General features: G+C 51.2%; 1 protein-coding gene and 1 long non-coding RNA gene across 2 annotated transcripts in view; both read right to left on the bottom strand.

The window, feature by feature from the left end:
* Positions 1–1,403: 1,403 nt before the first annotated feature.
* LOC121017442 (mucin-3B-like) lies at positions 1,404–4,467 on the bottom strand. The gene is given in 4 exon segments (XM_040455649.1): positions 1,404–1,475; positions 2,592–2,696; positions 2,983–3,501; positions 3,503–4,467. Coding segments are annotated over 4 exon segments (1,128 nt in total). The 5' UTR covers positions 3,935–4,467.
* Positions 4,468–9,555: 5,088 nt separating this feature from the next.
* The window catches only part of LOC121017660 (uncharacterized), a 12,445-nt gene continuing 763 nt past the window's right edge, over positions 9,556–21,237 (bottom strand). The window contains exons 2-3 of the long non-coding RNA XR_005784842.1: positions 10,110–10,189; positions 9,556–9,961 (exon numbers count right to left, since the gene is read on the bottom strand). This is a non-coding gene — a long non-coding RNA (uncharacterized LOC121017660). The remainder of the gene's footprint in view (positions 9,962–10,109; positions 10,190–21,237) is intronic.

The following is a 21,237-nucleotide window of genomic DNA, read 5'->3' as shown; positions in this document are numbered from 1 at the left end:
AAAAAATAAATAGAGGGTCAGGGACAGGGAAGCAGAGCAGGGAAGCCTGGGGAGGGGCAGAGAGGGCTCTGCCACTGTGGGGGACATGTGGAGGGGCTGCAAGGGAAGGTGACTCTTGCCTCTCTCATCTCCCCCGAATAAGCAAGCATCCTCAGCCATCCTGAAAATGTGGAGCAGAACTTTCAAGGAGTCTTCCCCAGCACCCAGGTTCAGACTAGCCCCTCCTTAACCCCATCCTTGGCCCAGTTGGCTGTAGGCCTACCCCAGGGCTGGCACTGGAGCCCAGAGGCTCCTCGCCAAGCTGGTGGCTCTGCCCCAGCCCCTCCCTCCTGTCTTGGCTTACTCTAATCACTCTGGCAGCTGTCCCCATCGTGGCTGACATTCTGGAGCCTCCTCCTCCAAGACTGTCTTCACCTTCTCATACTCGCTCTCCAGCTGGAGGCTAAAGGGCACCACATTGCTGCCATTCCTGAGGGGATCGAGAAGGTTGGGTGTCTTACAGGGTGCCCAGGCCTGGGGCACACAGGTCTTTAGAAGGTCACCTCCAGGACCAACCACAAGTGCGCTGGTGTGAGGGGAAGGCAGAGGCAATGAGTTGGGATTCCAGACACATTATTTTCAGGACCCACCAGCATCCCTGACTTGGTCAGCCTGGAAGGCAGGACAAGGAATGATTGGCATTCTCCTGCCTCGCATCAAGCCATTATCAAACCAGGCCCTCCTGGGCACTTTGCCTCACTCGGGCTGACCACTCAGCAGGCCAGGTGCCAGCCAGAGAGAAACCAGCTACTGTCCAGACACCAGGCTTCCCATAAGCCTTTATGCGCCACCTCCCTGCATGTCCCATGTAATCTCTCTCTTTCCAACCATGCTTCAAAAGGAAGGTGGCATCTCTCCTACAGAGAAATGACTACAGAAAATGATCCAAAAAATTCCCCGTGGAGTTATTAGTTCCCCTATGTCTTACCTCCACCTCTCTCTTTTTGAAATCTGATTGATTCCAAAAGGAAAGGATGGCTTCTCCATTCCCCCACCCTTCATTCTCCTTCCCCCACCCAACACTACCTCCATAGACCCAAAAGGGTCTCCTGCCCCAGGGACAGGATCTCCACATCCTTGAATCCTTGCACATTTTGGTAAATCTTCTGCATCCGAAATGCCAGGATCCTTGCACTTCCACTTGCACCTGAACCTGAGTGCACCCAGATGCCCAAGCTCAACTTCAAGGAAAGACCCTTGAGTTCCCTCCCCTTCCCCGTCACCTGATCCCAGAAGGTGTCGCTGAAATCCTCGTAGGCCTTGGAAGTGTTGTCATTGAGGTCAGGGGAGATCTCCTGGTCAACAGACACCTCCATATCCCCTTCAGCACCCACAGTGTCTGCGCACAATATGCCCTGTTCTGGTCACTTCACCACCATTGCCACCACCACAATCCAGAGGTTCATCCCATCACTCCTCTCCATGTTCCCTGAAGACTGAATGAATGGTAGGAGGAAAGGAGATAGGACTTCTAGGATAAGTTGTGCCAAGGTGAGGGAAAGGTTAGAGGTAAGGAGGCACAGCAGTCAGACCTGTGGTCTCTCCCTTGTCTGCCTCAGTGGGAGGCAGAATGATGGCCCCCAAAGATGTCTATGTCTTAGTCCCCAGAACCTCTGGATATGTTATGCTGCATGGCAAGGAGGAATCAAGATTGTATGTAGATTAAAATTGCTAATCATCTGACTAAAATGGGAAAATTAACGTGGATTATTGGGTGGGCTCAACATAATCACAAGAGTCCTTAACAGTGGAAGAGAAAGACAGGAGGTCAGAATCAGTCACAAGAAAATGTGACTACAGAAGAAAGACACAGATGGGGCGCCTGGGTGGCTCAGTTGGTTGAACATCTGACTTCAGCTCAGGTCATGATCTCGCAGTTTGTGAGTTCGAGTCCCACGTCAGGCTCTGTGCTGACAACTCAGAGCCTGGAGCCTGCTTCCGAGTCTGTGTCTCCATCTCTCTCTGCCTCTCCCCTGCTCATTCTCTGCCTCTCTCTCTGTCAAAAATAAATAAACTTTAAAAAATTTTTTGAAAAAAAAAAAAAAAGAAAGACACAGAGATGAAATGTTGCTGGCTTTGAAGATGGAGAGAGGGAGCCTTGAGACCAGGAATGTGAGAGGCTTCAGAACCTGAAAAGGGCAAAGAAATGGATTCTCCCCTAAAGCCTTCAGAGAAGAACACAGCCCTGCCGACACCTTGATGTTAGCCCAGTAAGACTCACGTTAGACTCCTACTCTACAGAATTGTAAGATAATAAATTTGCATTATCTCAGCCGCTAAGTTTGTTACAGTGGCAATTAGAAGTTAATACAGCTCCGAGCAGCCCAGACTGGGAGGAGACCACAGGAAGGAGTGTGGTCCAACCACCTCCTGGAGGTGAGGGTGAAAAAGAGGCATGAGATGAGGTAGAGGGAAGCATGAGAGAGAAGGCAAGAATGGCAGAATTAGACAAAATGGCATGAACACTAACAGGTAACCGCAGGGCTGGGCCCAGAGAGAGCCAGTGGCACCTCCCAGGAGAAAGTGCAAAAGGCAGGGCTCTGACAACTCACCCAGATCCACCTCTTCCACCACAAACTCCAACGGTAGCCATGGAAGATGCTAGGCAAGTGGCACTTGAGGCCATCCCATTTATCTCCATTCTGGCACCTGATCTCCTGGAGCTCACAGTGGTCCCCAGAGAACCCCAAAGGGCAGTGGCATAGGCCTAGCATCCAGGTGCCACCATGGTCACAGGTGCCTGGGCAACACAGTAAGAAAGGGAAGTTCAGGATAGGGTTTGCCCTTGGTGACACAGAAATTTATTAGGGGAGAGAGAAGACGGAACAGGGAAGCAGTAGGTCCAACCTGAGGTGTAGTCAGTCTAGACTGTGTGGTCATCTGAGTAGTGGTTGAAGTTGCCCTGGGTGACATAAGGGTGGTGGTAGTCTGAGAGATGACTACCGGTGTTTCTGGAATCTTGATGGTGGGTGGGGTGGAGTGAGTCAACTTGATTGAAGTCACCATGGCAGTTGGAAACCTGCTGCTTGGTTTCATGGTCAGTGGGAGGCTCATGAAGCCAGGCATATGTGGGACGGTTACAGAATTGGTGCTCATCCATCTTCCACTGGTGGGTCTTTGAGTGCTTATCAAAACCGTGTAACTGGGGACAGTCTCAGTGCTGATAGAACTAGGAACATCCATTATGCTGTTGGTAGGATGAGTTTCCAGAACGGAAGCAGAAGTGTCCGTATGCCTAGGAAACACAGTTGTCATACTGGTGGAACTAGGGGAGGTAGCCATCTCAGTAGTAGAGGCGAACACTGACATTGGGATGTGAGGCATCGAAGTAACTTCACTACTTGGACGCATTTCCATACATGAAGTAGTGAGAGAGGCAGGCACTATCGTAACTGATATAGATTCTGGACATGGGGTAGTAGAAGAAATAAAACAAGTGGTGGTTGTTTCAGTCGCAAAGGTCTGTTAGAGAAGACATGGTTGGAGAAGTTCTTGTAGTTTCGGATGAAAAAAGAGTAGTGAAAGCAGTGACAGAAGTCCCTGTATTTTCCATACCAGAGAGAGGTGAGAATGTAGGAAGAGAGTTAGGGGTGGTCGTGAGCATTGAATTTACACTGGCGGAGGATAAGGAAGAGGACATTATTGTTGTGGATATTGAAAAGGGAATAATAGTACCGAAAGAAGTATTTAGCGCGTTTGTAGATGTAGTCAGAGTAGGGAAAGAAAGTGTAGGAGAAACACAAGATGTACTGTGTGATATTGTGGGGGTGGGTGTTACCAACATTCTAGTAACAGTCATGGCTGTTTCTGGGGCAGAGAAAGTGGGTGAAGTGGCTGTGCTCGAAGTAGCAGAGATAGAAGTGTTTGTGGGAGTGGTGGTTTCAGTTGTGGCCATGGTGACTGTAGGGGTGAATGCAGCATGGGTACTAGGGAAGGTAGTAATCAAGGTGGATAAAAGGGTAGTGTTTGTTGTCAAAGAGGAGACTGACTGCGGTTGGGGCAGGTGGAGAAGATAGACTCATACTCATGGCTGATGTCACAGTATTGGTGGTGACTGGAGTAGAGGTGATAAATGTCAGAGAATTGACCATATTCATGGGAGTGATTGATGATGCAGTTGCAAGAGGAGAAGTAATCTCCATGGTGAGAGACTGTGTCCAAAAATCCCCAGTATGAGTAAGTGTGGTTTTCCAGGTGGATGTGGCATGAGAGGGTGTCACAGTCACCTTGCCTGTGTATGTAGTAAATCTAGTAGAAGAGGGTCGTCCTGTGGTCGGGGATGCTGTGTGTGTGTGTCAGTGGTAGTGGGTGCCAGGGTGGATTTAGCATTTGTGTGTGATGTATTTGTGCTCGTTGCAGTTGAGGTAGTCCTCTCTGTCCGAATGGTCCCATTGCTGCTGGTAGACGTGGAAGATGAGCCTGCATATGTAACTGGAGTGTGTGTAGCAAGGGTGGGAGGGGGAGTGCTGTGGGTACTTGTGAGCATGGGCGCCATAGTAAGCCTTGTGGAAGAGGTTGTGATGACACTGCATGTTGTGTCTGTATTTTGGGCGGCTGGGGGAGATGGGATGATACATGTGGGGATTGTGGACATTTTGAAAATAGTGCTTGTAGAGGTGAGGTCAGGAATGGTAATGAATGAACCATTGGTACCCCTGGATGTGGGGGTGATGGTTGTCAGTGTTGAGGCAGGCATGCCTGTACTAACAGAGGATGAGTTTATGGTGACGGCTAACCTCGGGGTACCAGTGGTGGGAGATGGGGTTATTGCTGATGTGGTCGTGCTTCCTGTAGAGTAGATATTTGAAGAAGTGACTCCTGGAGGACTGTGTGGTATTTTAGGGGTGGTTGTTGTTACCAAGATTGTAGTAGCAGCGGAAGCAGTTTCTAGAGTGGAGGAAGTGGGCAAAGAGGCTGTGTTCAAGGTGGCAATGGTGGAAGTGTTGATAGGAGTGGTGATTTCAGTTGCAGCTATGGTGTCAGTACTAGTGGGAGATGTAGGGGTGGACATGGTGTGGGTTATAGGGAGTAATAATCAAGGTAGATATAGGGGTAATGTTTGTGATCCAACTGGAGACTGGTTTTGTGGATGGGGCAGGTGGAGAAGACAGACACATACTCGTGGCTGATGTCAAGGGATTGGCGGTCACTGGGGTAGAAGAGGTTGATGTCAGAGAATTGACTGTATTCCTGGGAGTAATTAATGATGCGATTGTGGGAGGAGAAGTAATTTCTGTCATGAAAGACACTGTGGAAATGTCCTGTGTAGGAATAAGTGTGGTTTTCCAGGGGGTGTGGCATGAGGTGTGATGGTTGTCTTCCCCGTGTGTGTAGTGGCTGCAGTGGAGAAGTGTGGTTCTGTGGTTGTGAATGTCATGTGGGTGGTAGTGGGTTCCAGGGTGGTTTCAGAGGTGGTAGATGTGGCAGAAACAGTTGTATTTGTTGGGGTGATTGATGCCATGCCTGGAGAAGTCGAAGGAGTTTCTGTCATGTAAGCTTCATTTCCGTGGAGCTCATTGTTTTCAAAGCGATTGTTGTTGGTGTACTTAGCGTGGCAGTCACTTCAGTGGAAGCAGATACACTTTGTGTTGTAGGTGTTGTTGATACACTTGTTGATGTGGGATCATGAGTGGTGGCAGTCGCTGTTTTAAATGTAACGGTGGTGTTAGGAAGTGAAGTGGTGGTCATAATCAAGACGGTACTGGCGATGGGTGAAGAGCTGTGATCAGTTACTGTTGCCGAGATGTTCGTGGCAGTCAGAGAAGGGGCAATAGAGGTAGAAGCGATTATTGGGGTAAGAGACCTGGTTGTATGAATGCTTGCTGTGGTCAGGCTAATCCTGTTTGTGTTACCCGTTGTAGAGGATGTGGGCATATGGAAGGTTGTGTGCGTGGTTGGGACAGAGGAAGAGAGTAGGGCCATGGCTGTGAGAGTCTTCCCCAGAGTGGTAATGGTCATGGGAGGAGAGATCACGGCAGAGGTGAGTCTCTTGGTGGTAGTTGGGGTCATGCAGGTGGTGGCAGGGTAAGCGGCAGTGATTATAAGGCTCATGGGATTGATACACTTTATGGTGCTCGTGTAGACAATGAGGGTGGGTGGAGTGGTTTCAGCCTTGATGACAAACTTGGACATCGGGATGGTTGAGGTGTTGGTCTTGACTGTAGTGTTGAGCACTGCTTCAGAAATAGGTTTAAAGTAGGGGAAGTGGTGGAAATTTTAAGTGTGCGTTCCCTACTGTTGGCAGCTGGAGAGGCCCTGCTGGGGACGGTGAGTGGCCACCTTGCTGTGCCTTTGGAGCGTGGGGAGTTGCTGAGAGCGGTGTGAGCCACTCCTGCTCCGGGGAGAAACTCAGCGGAAGTGGATGCGGCCGTGGGGAAAGTGCCTGTTTTGACGAGAGAACAGAGGGATTCATTTGCAGGTTGTTTCATTACTCTAAACACCATGTAAGCTTTTTACTACCATGCCATTTTCCAGATATGTTTCGCAGAAGGTAGGAAGTTCCATTGCTTGTCCCTCCATCAGAGGCAGCTTGGGGCTAGGGCCTTTGAGGTTCTGAAGAGGGTGCCCTCGGCCCCTTGCCCTCCTCTTTTGAGTGGGAACTTTCTAGCCCTGGGATGGCTGTGCTGAACATGCAGGTTCAGCTGAGGGTCCTTCCACCCCACCCCTTTCTCCACACATGCATGTTTCCCTTACTCTGTTCCTTCCTCTTCCACCACCTGCTGCCCGTAGTCCCACCCTTTGGCTCTCCGCTGTCCTTCTCCCTATGACACACTGCTGTCTGGGCTAACTTTCCTCTTCCAAGGGAGCCCAGCCAAGCCCAGGCTGGGGGTGGGAACACATCATAGACACAGGGGCCATTGGGTCAGAGAGGGGAAATCTGCACGGAGAGCTGCAAAGGGAAAACCAGAGACTGAGGCTCAGACTTTATTGAGATTGAAGGACAGGGAGAGAGGACCACACTAGTAGGCCAAGAGACTGGACAGAGAAGGAAGCTTCCAGAAAATGATGACTGAACAGATAGGCATGGGTCCCCAAAATCTGAAGGTTTTGCAGTAAGTGTTAACGAAAACAGACATATTTTCTATCACCCACTTTATTTTGACCACTGGGTTAATTAGTTTACAAACATAAACTCCTCACTCCATAGATAATCATCAACCCCATTTTACAGGGGGTAAGAGTGAGGGTCAGAGATCTCATAATGCTGGGGCTGAGTGGCGGGGAGACTCCTGCAGCCACAGTGGTTGCAAGCAGGAAGTGCCCAGACCTCCTCAGCATCAGCCTCCTCTTCACCTTGGACTCAATACATCTTTGTTCTGAGAGCTGGGGTTTCATTTCTCTGCCTAGCTGGGTGTGTCAGGGAGATGGGGGTGAAGATTATGAAGATCCCTGGGTTGGAGCTTCTAGAGCCGGGAGGTAGCCTTAGAGGTAAGTGAGAGGATGGCCTGTGGGCTCCTAGGTTAGGAAGGTCTAGGATTGGGGTTCAGGAGCAGACCCCAGGAGACAGAGGAAAGGGAAATACAGAGGAATTGTGGGGTTCCTAAGGAATAGAAGAGAGAAGGCCCTGGACCTCACACTGGATGGTACACACCCAACCTTTTGGAAGCAATCAGTATCCCTCCCCAACCCAGCCCTGCCAATGACAGCTGTGCCCAGAAACATGGGCTGGGTGGGGGATGGGAGAGATAGGGACAGAGCTGGAGGAGGGGACAGAGATCAAAGGCAGAGACATCTCCAGAGAGAGGAGACGTCTCCAGGGGCAGAGTCAAGGCTATCATGGAGAAAGCACCACCAGAAGTAAAGGAAGAGTCCAGAGAGGAGGGAGCACTGGGGCTGGTGGGGGGAAGGACAGAAGAGATGTGGGGCTCAGGAAACCAAATCAAAGTGGGAAGAGCACTCTTCCGGAAAGAGGTTATGCCCACCCTCCAGATGCATGCACCTGCCACCTGCCTGGTCCTGGATGGAGAGCGGCACCAGCTGGACCCGGCTTCCTTCCTCCTCCCCCCTCTCAGTGCCCCCTGCACACAAAGCTCTGAGGAATCCCTCCTGAGCCTCCCCTTAGGCTTCAGAGTCACGTCCCCCCACACACGCCTCTGCCCTGGAATATCCAGAGGGTCGCTGCAGCCCTTTTCCCGCCCGCCCCCCTCACCTCTGGCCCCCGTGGAGGCCCTGAGCACCCTGAGGAAGTCGAGGAGCCTGAGCAGCTTTATGGGTCTGGTGCAGCGGCAGAGCAGGAGCCAGAACCGGGGGCAGCTACGGGAAGCAGCCCTTCGCACAGAGCAGCACCCAGCAGGAACTGAAAGGCACGGTTAGCTACCCTGCTGGACGTGGGGGCCAAGCACAGGTTCACCTCTGCACCGCCCACCTCACTCCTCTCTCCCCCTCCTCCAGGTATCTGACCTCACTGCTGTGGGAAGGGAAGACATCAAGGAGACAAGACTAGCCCAGGAGGTGTCAGATGGGGAGAGCTGCTGGGAGCCCAACCCCCAGCCTACCTGGGCCACTCAGAGCAGTTCCTTGGACCCTACCTTTCCCCTCCCCAGCACCACCCCCCTCCCAAGAAGCAGCAAAACTGGATGGGGAATACACTTGGTCAAGACCTTGGACTCTGGAGTCTGGGGCTGACTCTCACAGCCTTTCCTTATTTTCAGTCCCAGCTGCAGGAGAGAGAGGTGAAAACTTGTTCCCCTCACTCCCTCTGCCCCTTTCTCTTCCCTGTCTCCATCCTGCCCTTACCACGACTTGGACTGAAAGCCTACAACCAAAGCTCATGAGTTCGAGCCCCACATCAGGCTCTGTGATGACAGCTCAGAGCCTGGAGCCTGCTTTGGATTCTGTGTCTCCCTCTTTCTCTGCCCATTCCCTCCTCTCTCCCTCTCTCTCTCTCTCTCTGTCTCAAAAACAAACAAACATTTAAAAAAAGAGACATTTCCAGATAAACAAAAGCTGAGAGAGTTCATGACCACTGACTTGTCCTTCAAGAAATGTTTCAAGGAGTCCTCCAAGGTGAAATTAAAGTCAAGAGACAGAAATGAGCAGAATGGGTAAAAACTCACGCTCCAACTGTGTCTACAAGAGACTCGCAATCCAAGAGACAAACGATCTCTACTGAGATCACTGTTGAAAGTGAATAGTGGTTCCCAGAGGCTGGTGAGGAGGGGGTGGGGGGAGAAAACGGGAAATTGTTATTGAATGAGCATAGAATTTCAGTTTTATAAGATGAGAGGAGCTACACAGATGGGTGGTGGTGACGGTTGCCCAATAATGTGAATGTACTTAATACCACTGAACCATACAGTTAAAAATGGGTGAGATGGTAAATTTTATGTTATGCATATTTTACCACAGTTTTTTTTTTAATTTTTTTTTCAACGTTTTTTATTTATTTTGGGGACAGAGAGAGACAGAGCATGAACGGGGGAGGGGCAGAGAGAGAGGGAGACACAGAACCGGAAACAGGCTCCAGGCTCCGAGCCATCAGCCCAGAGCCTGACACGGGGCTCGAACTCACGGACCGCGAGATCGTGACCTGGCTGAAGTCGGACGCTTAACCGACTGCGCCACCCAGGCGCCCCAACCACAGTTTTTAAAAATGAATGCTTACTATCAGTAAAAAAGCCAGTAACAATAATAATTTCAAACATAAGGTAATGCAGGCTGCTTCCCAGGAAAGTGGATTCTTCCATGGAAGTCCCATTCAGTCAAGAAATGGCTTTCCCATGTGAATTCAGACCAGGAGGTGATGTCAGCTCCAGCACAAGGTGACACAGTTAGATGGTGCCTCTGTTCCGGTGACCTGAAGAGTGAAGGGGGTCCAGAAAGCTCGGAGGAGGTAGAGGTGGGTGTAGGAAAGGACTTGAGTCCAGGGGCAAATATTTGAAGGCAGAGATCAAAGTGCCATTCGCCACAATTGGGGGTTTCTCTACAAAGAAAAGAATATAAAATTCCATACAGTAATCCCTCAGGCCTTGGAGTCTTCGCCGAGGGGAACCCTGTGAATCCTTCTCTTTTTTTTGAGACCCGAGACTTGCGGGGCAGGGACTGGGCCGGGGGATGGCTGGCAAGTTCACCTATGCCAGGCTCACTGGGAGCTGCTTGAAGGTGTGTGCCTCTCACATCTCACGGGCGAGCGCGTCACGACCCAGAGTCGCTGAAGGAATTGCAAACATGGGGCACTGTGGGTACTCACCAAGCGGGGCTGGCTAAGCACCAGACACGCACCTGGCCTCTTTGGGTCGCGCTGCATCTTTCTCTGGCCTCTGAGTGCGTGTGTGTGTGCATGTGTGCGTGTGTGCGTGTGTGTGGTCAAGTTGGGGAAGTGAGCAAAGGAATAAAAAGATAAATCAGCCAGAGGAGGGCGTGCCCAGGGCTGGATAGCAACCCAGCAGAGGAGGCTCGGGGTAAGGAGCCCACAGGGAGCTGAGCCCTTCTTGGGATCCTCCACTTCGATTTCTTAACATCTTTGACCAGTTGGCACAATACGAAAACATTTGTTTTCGGAAAGGTATTCGTTGTTTTTCAGAAGAGTCTCCGCGGGATGGGATTTATGGTCAAGCACCAGTGTTGGGAACAAAGCACAATATGCCAGTCACTGTGCTGAGGACACAGAGGCGAACGGACCCTGCTGCAGGGGGTCACCGGGCTCCCGGGGAGATGGGTCCCAACCCAGCATCAGGCCCCTGACTCCTCCCCATCCACCCTTTCATTTTACCTCCCTCTGCTACCCGACTTCCTTCTACTGCAGCCAACGAGCTTCTTCGTCTCAGGCTTTCCTACCCTCAGGCCTTTGCCTGAGCTGTTTCCTACGCTAGTAACACCCCGTCCACCCCCCCTTTCTCTTCCTCTCAGCCTGGGAAAATCCTTACGGCTTTGCTTCTTTCCCTCCTCCACCAGGAAGCCATGTGTGATCAGGAAGTGACCTCTCTCATTCCCGAAATGTAATGGTGCTTGCTACCGACATCTCTCCCATGGCACTTAATAATCATTTAGTGGCAGGTATTAGTCATCTGAACGCCTCCCCAGGAGGGGAAGGTGACACCTGTGCATTCTGAGCTGGGGCAGTGGCCACTTTGCCTCCCGAGCTCGCGGAGCCCCACCTGACCAGGGGAAGGGACAGTCCCTCGAAAACTGCTGGAGGCAGTCCCCTTGCTGCCGTTGGAGAATGCCGCCTCCCCATGCTGGGCCCCAGCCTTCGTGAGAAACCTGGAAAGGAAGCAACACGGCAGCAACCGCCTCAGCCACTTGTGCCACCGTGCTACCCTGGGGCTGGGAGGCGCCACTGCGGCAGATTTAGCCTTTCTGGAGGCTGCGCATGTACAACCGAGACCCAGAGGGGGCTCCAGAAATGAAAATGGCCCCGGGCAGGGTTTGAGACAGACAAGAAGCCTTCTGGGGAGAAGAGGCAGAGGTGGGCAGACTGGGGCTGAGGCTAGTGAGTTAGCCCCATCATTGGTGACACCTACCAAGTGACCCCTTTCCAGCACCAGCACCTCACCCCACAGGCCAGGTGACATTAAAGTGCAGTTCATGGGAAAACAGTGAGGGGCACTGGCCTCTCTCCAAGGTCCCACCATTGTCACAGGTACCTGGGGGAAGACACGAATCCGGGAAAGTACAGGCTGGAACCACCCCCCAAAAGCCAATGTTTAGGGACAAAGTGTAAAAATAAGACCAAGGGCAGGTCACTCCCTCTCTCCCCGCGAGTGAGTCAGGCTTGCTGGAGAGGTTAGGTCAAAGTGCTCACCGTCCCCTGCACTGTGTCATAATCTGAATTGTGGTAGCAATTATCATGGATGGCGTCAGGTAGTAGGAGTCAAGGTGCTGACCACAGTTGTCTCTGAAGTCATGATGAGTGGGGAAGGGGGCGCCGATTTGGATGATGGCAGGTGAAAAGCTGATACTCGGCTTTGAGACGAGTGGAACCAGTGATTAGTCAGGAGACACCAGGTGATGCTGAGATAAACAATCCTAAAGACCCAGTGGCTTACGCAGCAAAGGTTTCTTTCTCACTCATTCTCCTCGTCCACCCTAACATCTGTGCTCTTCACTCAGGGACCCAGGCTGACGGAGCAGCCTCTATCTGGGACACTGCAGTCTCATAGCAGTGCGAAATGACAGATGACAAAGCCATGGGCTGGCTCCTAAGGCTTCTTTGCAGACATGACCCTCATACCTTCCATGCACACTCTGTTGGCCAAAGCAAGCCACAAAGCGAGTTGCCCTGAGTTTGAAGGACAGGAATGTCTCCTCGGGGAGAGGCACCACGCTTCTGATGCCAAGCCTGCTATCAGTGGGGTGGGGAGATATAATCCACTCCAGGGAGGGAAAACAAATATACTGAACAATGACAACCTATCACAGCTGGGATCCTGGTGGTAGCTGTGGTTTATCAGCGACCCTGGCAGATAGGACCAAGTCCCCGGCTGGTCTTTGGGTGCTTCTCAGAGCTGTGCTAATGGAGATGATAGAATCTGAGGTGCCGATGGGCTCAACCCAGTAGTCAAGGTTATGGGAGAACTACCCATAGTGAAGGAGAGGAAACTCTTATAATGGAGAAACTGGACGCTGCAGTTATGTCAGAAAAGTGGGGGGAGGCCCCCTCCCCCAGAACCGAGGAGATTTGGCAATGTGCTCACAGAAGCCCTGGAAGTGGGAAGGAGGTACCTTCAACACAGGGTCCTGTGTGAATATGTGGCATGGTGTGAGGAGCAGAGACGGTAACATCTGGTGTCATTTCTGGACACTTTGTAGAAGAGATTAAGACAAGGGCGCCGGGGGGTGGGGTGCTCAGTCGGTTAAGCATCCAACTCTTGGTTTTGGCTCAGATCATGATCTCGCAGTGTGTAGGTTCAAGCTCCGCGTCAGGCTCTGTGGAATTCTCTCTCTTCCCCATGGCTCTCTGCCCCTCCCCCAATTGAGCTCACACTCTCTCTCTCTCTCAAAATAAGTAAATAAACTTTTAAAACAAGAAGAGGGGCCCCAGGGTGGCTCAGTCAGTTGAGCCTCCGACTTTAGCTCAGGTCATAATCTCACAGTTTGTGAGTTCAAGCCCCGCATCAGTAATGGTGGGAGATGGGAGAATATATATATATATATATATATATATATATATATACACATACACACACATATATATATATATAAATGATTACCACACAAGTGTAGTTAACATCCATTGCTACATACACATCTTTTTCTTGTGATGAGAACTTCTGAGACCCACGCTCTTAGCAACTGTCAAATACGCAGTTCAGTATTGCTAACCATGTCACATGGTCCCATCCCCAGGACCTACTTTTTTTTTTAATATTTCTATTTTTTTAACATTTATTTATTTTTGGGAGAGTGCAAGTGAGGAGTGGCAGAGAGAGGGGAACAGAGGATCTGAAGCGGGCTCTGCACTGACAGCCTGACAGCAGTGAGTCTGATGTGGGGCTCGAACTCACGAACCACAAGATCATGACCTGAGCCAAAGTTGGACGCTCAACCAACTGAGTCACCCAGGTGCCCCAGGACTTCCTTATTTGTAACTGGAAGTTTGTACCTTTTGACCTTTACTCATTTCACCCTCCTTCCGCTCCACCCCCCACCTTTGGCAACCACCAGTTTGTTCTCTGCATTATGAGATCAGTTTTGTTTTGTTGGTTTTTTTAGATTCTACATATAAGTGAGATCATATGCTACCTGTCTTTCTCTGAGTTATGTTTCACTTAACATAATGGTCAGAAGGTTCATTCGTGTTGTTGCAAATGGCAGGATTTCCTTCCTATGGCTGAATAATGTGTGTGTGTGTGTGTGTGTGTGTGTGTGTGAGAGAGAGAGACATTTTCTTTATCCATTCATCCATCAATGGACACTTAGGTTGTTTCTATTTTTTTTTAATTTTTTTAATGTTTATTTATTTTTGAGAGAGACAGAGACAGAGCATGAGTGGAGGAGGGGCAGAGAAAGAGAGGGAGACACAGAATCCGAAGCACGCTCCAGGCTCCGAGCTGTCAGCACAGAGCCCGATGCAGGGCTCGAACTCACAAGCCATTAGATCATGACCTGAGCCAAAGTTGGACGCTTAACCGCCCAGGTGCCCCTTGTCTTTCTTTTTTTATGTATACTTTTAGCAACTTTTATTTTTTATTATTTTTTTTATTTGAGAGAGAGCACGAGCCAGGGAGAGGGGCAGAGAGACAGAGACTTGAGCAGGATCAGCGCTCAGTGTGGAGCCTGATGCAGGGTTCAATCCCATGACCCTGGAATCATGACCTGAGCAAAAACCAGGAGTCAGAAGCTCAACCGACTGAGCCACCCAGGAGCCCATGTTGTTCCCATGTCTTGGTCATTGTGAGTAACACTGCAAATAACGGGTGAAGGGAGGGGTGCAGATATCTTTTGAAGTTAGTGTTTTTGTTTCCTTTAATAAATACTCAGAAGTGGGATTGCTGGACTCTATGTTAGTTCTATTTTTCATTTTTTGAGGGACCGCCATCCTGTTTCCATAGCAACTCCACCAATTTAATTTACGCCCCCACCCACAGTGCACATGGGTTTCCTTTTCCCTGCATCCTCACCAGCACTTGTTATTTCCTGTGTTTTTGAGGACAGCTGTTCTAACAGGTGTGAGAGGAGATCTCATTGTGGTTTTGATTTGCATTTTCCTCACGAGTGATCTTGAGCAGCTTTTCCTGTGCCTGGCGGTCATCTGTATGTCTGTGGTATGTCTATGACTCAGGATTGTCATGGGTAAAATGGTTTTCAAAATGGTTTTTGAAACTTCTGTTTCCAGGGGAAGTTTATTCCGTGTGTAACTTTTCCCATTAATCTCTCTCTCTCTGTGTGTCTCCCCCTCTCTCCTTCCTTGTTTGTTTTATGCATGCAGAGTGATTCCTAGAATAAAATCAAGTGCTCTGCTCACGCTACTCAGGAACCTAAGACCATAAAGTAACATTTCCAAGTACCAGCCAGTTCTGTTTTTAACTTTCTTATTGGTAATTTCACTTTATCACTCCTGCTTTAATATAGTTTCTATAAATTCATCCCAGGCTTTATGACTTAATATAAACACTCTGGCTTGAGAAAGGTAAGTCCAGGGAGGGAATGAGAGGGCAACAGCTTGCCAGTTTCCCGAAGATACTATGACTTCATATGCTATTGTTTCTGATTCCAAAGAGAACAAAGGTCCTAGTAAACTTAAGCATAGGCTTTATCCCCTCAAGAGAAAATGCTTATGTTAAGTTAGAGAAATGAATGGCACCATTTATAGAGTTTTTAAAAAAAAAACTCACAAAAAGTTTATGCAAACATTTCTCATATGATCATTGACTTCTGACAATGGCGTGCGAGGCAGTCCAGGTTAGGTTGAGGACTTTTCTGATGGTTCAACAAAGTGATTATCAAATCAGGGAAATTGAGTCTTACCTCTCGCTGACATTTATTTCTTCCCTCTTGTCTAGTTTTCTTCCAGAGCCTGGTGTCTCAGAAAGTTCTGTTAACACACGCCTACCCCCCAGTCAGTCCAGGAACAGCCACTGCTTTCCTATAAATACTGGGGGCGCCATGAGTATCAACAGAATACTGAACAGTAAACAGTCACTTAAAATACGATTGAAGCTTTGAACCAAACTGATGAACCATTTGCTGAGTAGCAAAGGCTATAAGCAGCCACTCAGTTTTTACTTCCTGTTACTTACAATCTTGTTGTTTCCAAAGTCTGCTTTGGTTTGGGTTGGTTTGTTTTCAGGTTGGAAAAGTTACTTCTGTAAAGCACACATTTTCTCCTAGCTTTGTTTGTTTATTTAAGAATTTATGGGGGCTCCCGGCTGGGTCAGTTGGTAGAGCATGCGACCCTTGAGCTCAGGGTCCTGGGTTCGAGCCCCACATCGGGTGTAGACCTTACTTTTTAAAAAAGAAGTTGAGGGGGGCGCCTGGGTGGCGCAGTCGGTTAAGCGTCCGACTTCAGCCAGGTCACGATCTCGCGGTCTGGGAGTTCGAGCCCCGCGTCGGGCTCTGGGCTGATGGCTCAGAGCCTGGAGCCTGTTTCCGATTCTGTGTCTCCCTCTTTCTCCGTCCCTCCCCCGTTCATGCTCTGTCTCTCTCTGTCCCAAAAATAAATAAACGTTGAAAAAAAAAATAAAATAAAATAAAAAAATAAAAAAGAAGTTGAGGGGCACCTAGGTGTGTTAAGCGTCCAACTTTGGCTCAGGTCATGGCCTCGCAGTTCGTGAGCTGGAGCCCCACATCGGGCTCTGTGCTGACAGCTCAGAGCCTGGAGCCTGCTTTGGATTCTTTGTCTCTCTCTCTCTCTCTGCCCCTCCCGTTTGTGCTCTGTTCTCTCCCTCTTTCTCTTTCCCCCCCTCCTCTCTCTCTCTCTCAAAAATAAACATTAAAGGGGTACCTGGGTGGCTCAGTTGGTTAAGCGCCTGACTCTTGGTTTTGGCTCAGGTCATGATCTCACAGTTTCACGGATTCAAGCCCCACATCGGGCTCTGCACTGATGGAGCAGAGCCTGCTTGGGATTCTCTCTCTCCCTCACTCTCTGCCCCGTCCCCACTTGCTGGGGCCTCTCACCCAGACCCGAGTGAGGCCTGAGAGGGAGGGAGAGAAATGGAGGGTGAGGGAGGAGGGACAGAAGGGAGGTGGTCTCTGGAGAGTGGGAGGCAGGGAGGAAGTGTCCAGGAAGCACAGGAGACTTGTGCAGAGACCTGCCCCACGCTTTTTCTTGTCTTGGACGCCGGGAGTTAATTACCTGGAAGTCACAGAAAAGACGAGTGACTCCAAAGCCAGCCAACCCTATCACAGGACAGAGTTCTCAATCTGAATCCAGGGCCTCCACTTATCAGCTGAGGACGTAAGCAAAAACGTAACCTCCGTGTGCATCAGTTTTGATTTCCCGACTGTTCCATTCCAAGGATAAAGAACAGGTACACCCGGCCACTGCAAACGTCATCGGCCAGAATTAAACGTTTAGCAAAGCATCGGGGCCAGCGGCTGCTAAACTACAAGCCCCCAGTAAACACTCATGTGGACATAACGCTGGGTCTGGGCCACTCACCGACCCCACTCTGGTGTCCCCAGTATTGTGGATATTCACCCCGGGGCTCCAGCTGTCCACAGGACCGCTGGCCATACAGCAGACCTTGCAGCCAGCCTGCACTGTCCCCAGACAAGATGAGGGATCCCAGAAAGCCCCCCCCCCCAACTTGTGTGTCTGATGCTTCCTGTCGCTGGAACCACAGCCAGGTTCATCCAAGGAACCTCTGCCCTGGGATGGCTCTCACTGGCTGGCTGATATCTGCAGGGCAGCCGGGAGCAGCTGGGAATGTTTTCAGGAGCCCCCTGGGTGCCAAATGCAGACAGTACCCAGTGCGACCTCACCAGCTGTTTCCCAGAAGTCATCCAACATGCCTTGCTAACATTTAAACCAAAACCAGCATCCGTGGTGGCTGGTGCCTGTGTGGAACCAGGATCTGAGCAGGGAGCGGATCAGGACACCAGAGACCCCGTCAGGTGGATGCTGAGCTCCTTTGAGGATCCTGAGTTGCTCTGAGGTTCTGACACCAGGGCAGATAAATGGTAAACGTGGGGCTAAATGCACTCTCGGTGAAATAACACATTTGACTCCTTTGGGAACCATTACAGCTCACGAGCAGAGATCAACTCCGAGAAGCGGACTGATGTCTGTAATTACCCAATCCGGCGGCACAAGGATATGCCACCCCCACTCCACCCTCCCCCCAGCCAGAAAGGGGGTGAGAACAAGCCAAAGGATGTTTGGTTAACTGCATAGGGAATACTAAAAAGCGGTTAAATATTTCACAGAGCTGTGACAATAAAACGAGTCTATCCAGAGACAGGCTCTACGTTGTGTGAAATGCTCAAAACTGGCAAAAGAGGAAAAAGGTACAAATAAGGTGGATGGGCGATTCTGAGCAGGAATCATGTGAACTCGTGTAACTTGGATCAAGTATGCATTTTAGGCCAGTTTTCAGAAGGGGTCACATGATGGGGTGGAGCGAGGGGAGGAAAGTATCTTGCGAGGCTCATGCCCCCACTCTTCAGGTCAAGGACCCCGCTGAATGGGGATGGGGCAGTGGCCTCATCTGGCGCCCCCCAGCCTTAAGAGGGGGCAGCCCCTGAGGACATCCGGGACCAACAACCCCCGCCTTGCTCTGCACGCGGGGAGGGTGGGAGGACCCGGATCTGGGCGCTGCGTCGCCAGAGCCGGGCCGCCGCCTGTCTGGGACCCCTTTGCCGCTCCCCCCCCCCCCCTCCCGCGCGCTCTCGCCTTGGCCGCCCCTTCTCTGGAAGCTCGCGACGAAGACGCTCAACGCCACCACCAGCAGCAGCAGCAGCAGCAGGGCCTCAGCCTCCCGACCAGCGCCCTCCAGCGGATGGCGTGGGAAACAGTCGTTTCCGTGGGAAAGCAGCTGGAGCAGGGGGTCACGGCCCACAAAATCACAGAGTGCGGTGGGAAGATGTGCGGTGGGATGACAGAAGATGTTGGGGGCGCCATGCCAGAGTTGAGCCCTTTTTTGTTTTCCTTTTTTAAAATTTTTATTTAAATCCAAGTTAATTAATACATAGTGTAATAATGGTTTCAGGAGTAGAATTTAGTGATTTATCACTTGCGTATAACACACAGTGTTCATCCCGACAAGTGCCTTCCTTAATACTCATCACCCATTTAGCCCATGCCCCCCCCCCCACCTCCCCTCCAGCAACCCTCAGTTCCTTCTCTGTATTTAAGAGTCTCTTAATGGTTTGCCCCCTCTCTGTTTTACCTTATTTTTCCTTCCCTACCCCTATGTTCCTCTGTTGTGTTTCTTAAATTCCACGAGTGAAATCATATGCTATCTTTCTCTGACTTATTTCGCTTAGCATAATACATTCTAGTTCCATCCACGTTGTTGCAAATTGCATTTTAGAAGTGTGTTTCAGGGATGCCTGGGTGGCTCAGTCGGTTAAGCGTCGACTTCGGCTCAGGTCATTATCTCGTGGTTTGTGGGTTCGAGCCCCGAGTCGGGCTCTTGGCCGTCAGCACAGAGTCTGCTTCCAATCCTCTGTCTGCCTCCCTCTCTGCCCCTCCCCCTCTCACAAATAAATAAACATTTTTGAAAAAGTAGAAGTGTGTTTCAGTCCTACACTAAAGGAGGCAAAGGCAGGCATCGTGGGGTTTGGCAGAGGATGGCTATCCCCCAGTGTCCGCTCCCTTTCCTCCCTTAGTATTAGAACCGACAAGTTTTAGGTGAATACGTAGAACAAAAACTACATCTCTGACCATCTGGCGTAGCCAGTTATGACCTTAGGATTAAGTTCTGGCCAATGCACGATAAACCAAAGTGCAGTGTGTGTGACTGGTGGTCGATGCAAGGCTGATTCCTGGATGAACAGATTCTTCCATGGGAGAATCAAGGACACCCTTGTGGTGACAGCTGTGGAGGGTGGGGTCAGAGAGGATGCGGGGGAGGTTACTATGTCGAACCATATAGGGAAAGGTGTCGTGGCTGGATAGGTGAGGTCCCTGTGTTAAAGGTTAGGGAGAAGCTCAAGGTAAAAGAGGAACGTTCCTGAAATTTCTATCCATTTTTAAGAACAGGCTCAAGTCTGTGACCATCTCCCTTTGTGGCCAAGGGCGTCCCTGTTAGCCCATGTACCTGTTGACTGTCCAGCAGCACCTTCTTCTGACCCACACAGGCTGCTGGTCCTCAAAAGGTCAGTTTGGACTGACTGCGGGGACACCTGGTCCAGAATGCTCCTCATGTGAGCCTCAGACCACCCTCACGGGACTGTCCTAATGACTTACTAAAACTGCACACTTTAAGGACGCCACCCAACCCCAGATGGATCAGTCCCTCTGGTGGTCCTCGTGATTCCGATGGACACTCAAGTCCAATCCACCATTTTACACATGGGGAGACTGAGGCCCAGACGAGGAGTGGGACTTCCCGGAAGTCTCCCTGACAGCAGAGCACTGGGCGAGAACCCAGGAATCAAGACCTGCAGGCCAAGGTTGACCCCACTGCCATGTGGATCCTCTATCCTGGCTCTCTCAGGTGGCTCCTTGCTAATTTAAAGACTGTCTGAGATGGGTCACAATCTGCATGGCCTCCTCCATCCTCGCAATCCTGGGACAAACCTCAGGCTGAGGACACACCTGTGGCCCCTCAGAACATCTCTCAGATCCTCTTGCAGCCATAGAACCCTAGCCGCACGGACTACGCAGGCCCAGGAACTGCATGCCCTAGGACTCCATGCAGACTCGCAGATTCCTCTGATTAGACATTCTCTCCTTCTTTAATGTTTATTTGTTATTTATTTTGAGAGACAGAGAGGGAGAGAGCGAGCGAGCACGAGCAGGGGAGGAACAGGGAGAGAGGGGGAGAGAGACTCCCAAGCAGGCTCCACGCTGCCAGCTCAGAGCCCATCGCGAGGCTCGACCCCACGAACCGTGCCTTGTCCTTTCACCTTCCGAGTCACGTAAGGTATCACTAGCTCACAACTAACGTGGTCCCTGACCTCCTTAGAGCCTCATGATTTGAAAAGTCAAGTGAGACGCCTGCGCTCAGAAACCTGCCTCGGAGTCTTTTCTCCCTCAGCAACACCGACTGTCCACAAACCCACAGCCCTATGCCTGCTCTTTAGGGAGTGGAACTGGGGACGTGGTTTGGAACCATGGGGAGCTCTCCACCACTGGGGCCAGGACGTTGAAAGCCGGATGTAGGGAACCTCGGTGTCCACGCGGGGTATTTGGGGTGCGTAAAGAGCGAAGGGCGGAAAGTGAAAACGGTGGGAACAGACCGTGGTGAGGTTAATCGCCGCACCCCGCGCCCCATCCCGGTCTCCGAGGCCCGAAGAGGCTCCTTTTGGCGCCACCTGGCGGCCGTCGTGTGAGAGCGGAGAGGGGACCCAGCGCGGGTCGCGGGCCTGGGGCGGTCGCTTCCCGCGGGACTGGCAGGCGCCGGGGGAGGGAGGCAGGAGGGGGCATCCAGCTTGGAGAGCCAGGACTGCGCGGCCCGGGGCAGGGAACGTCTCTGGATTCGGGGGACCCCCCCCCCGGGACGCCCCCCTCCCACCCCCCCCCCCCCACCCCGGAGACCCGGGGACGCCGACCCCTAGCTGCAGCGGACCGGCTGCCGCGGGCCGGGACGCTGCGGGGCGCTGGGCGCCCGAGTCAACGTGCGCGCGCCCGCACGCCCCGCGCAGCACCCC

The sequence above is a fragment of the Herpailurus yagouaroundi genome, unplaced genomic scaffold (assembly GCF_014898765.1).
Source record: "Herpailurus yagouaroundi ecotype Mexico unplaced genomic scaffold, PumYag 216, whole genome shotgun sequence".
In the NCBI taxonomy this organism is placed as follows: domain Eukaryota; kingdom Metazoa; phylum Chordata; class Mammalia; order Carnivora; family Felidae; genus Herpailurus; species Herpailurus yagouaroundi.
Note: the sequence above shows the minus strand (reverse complement) of the source record. Positions and strands in the feature narration are given on the sequence as shown.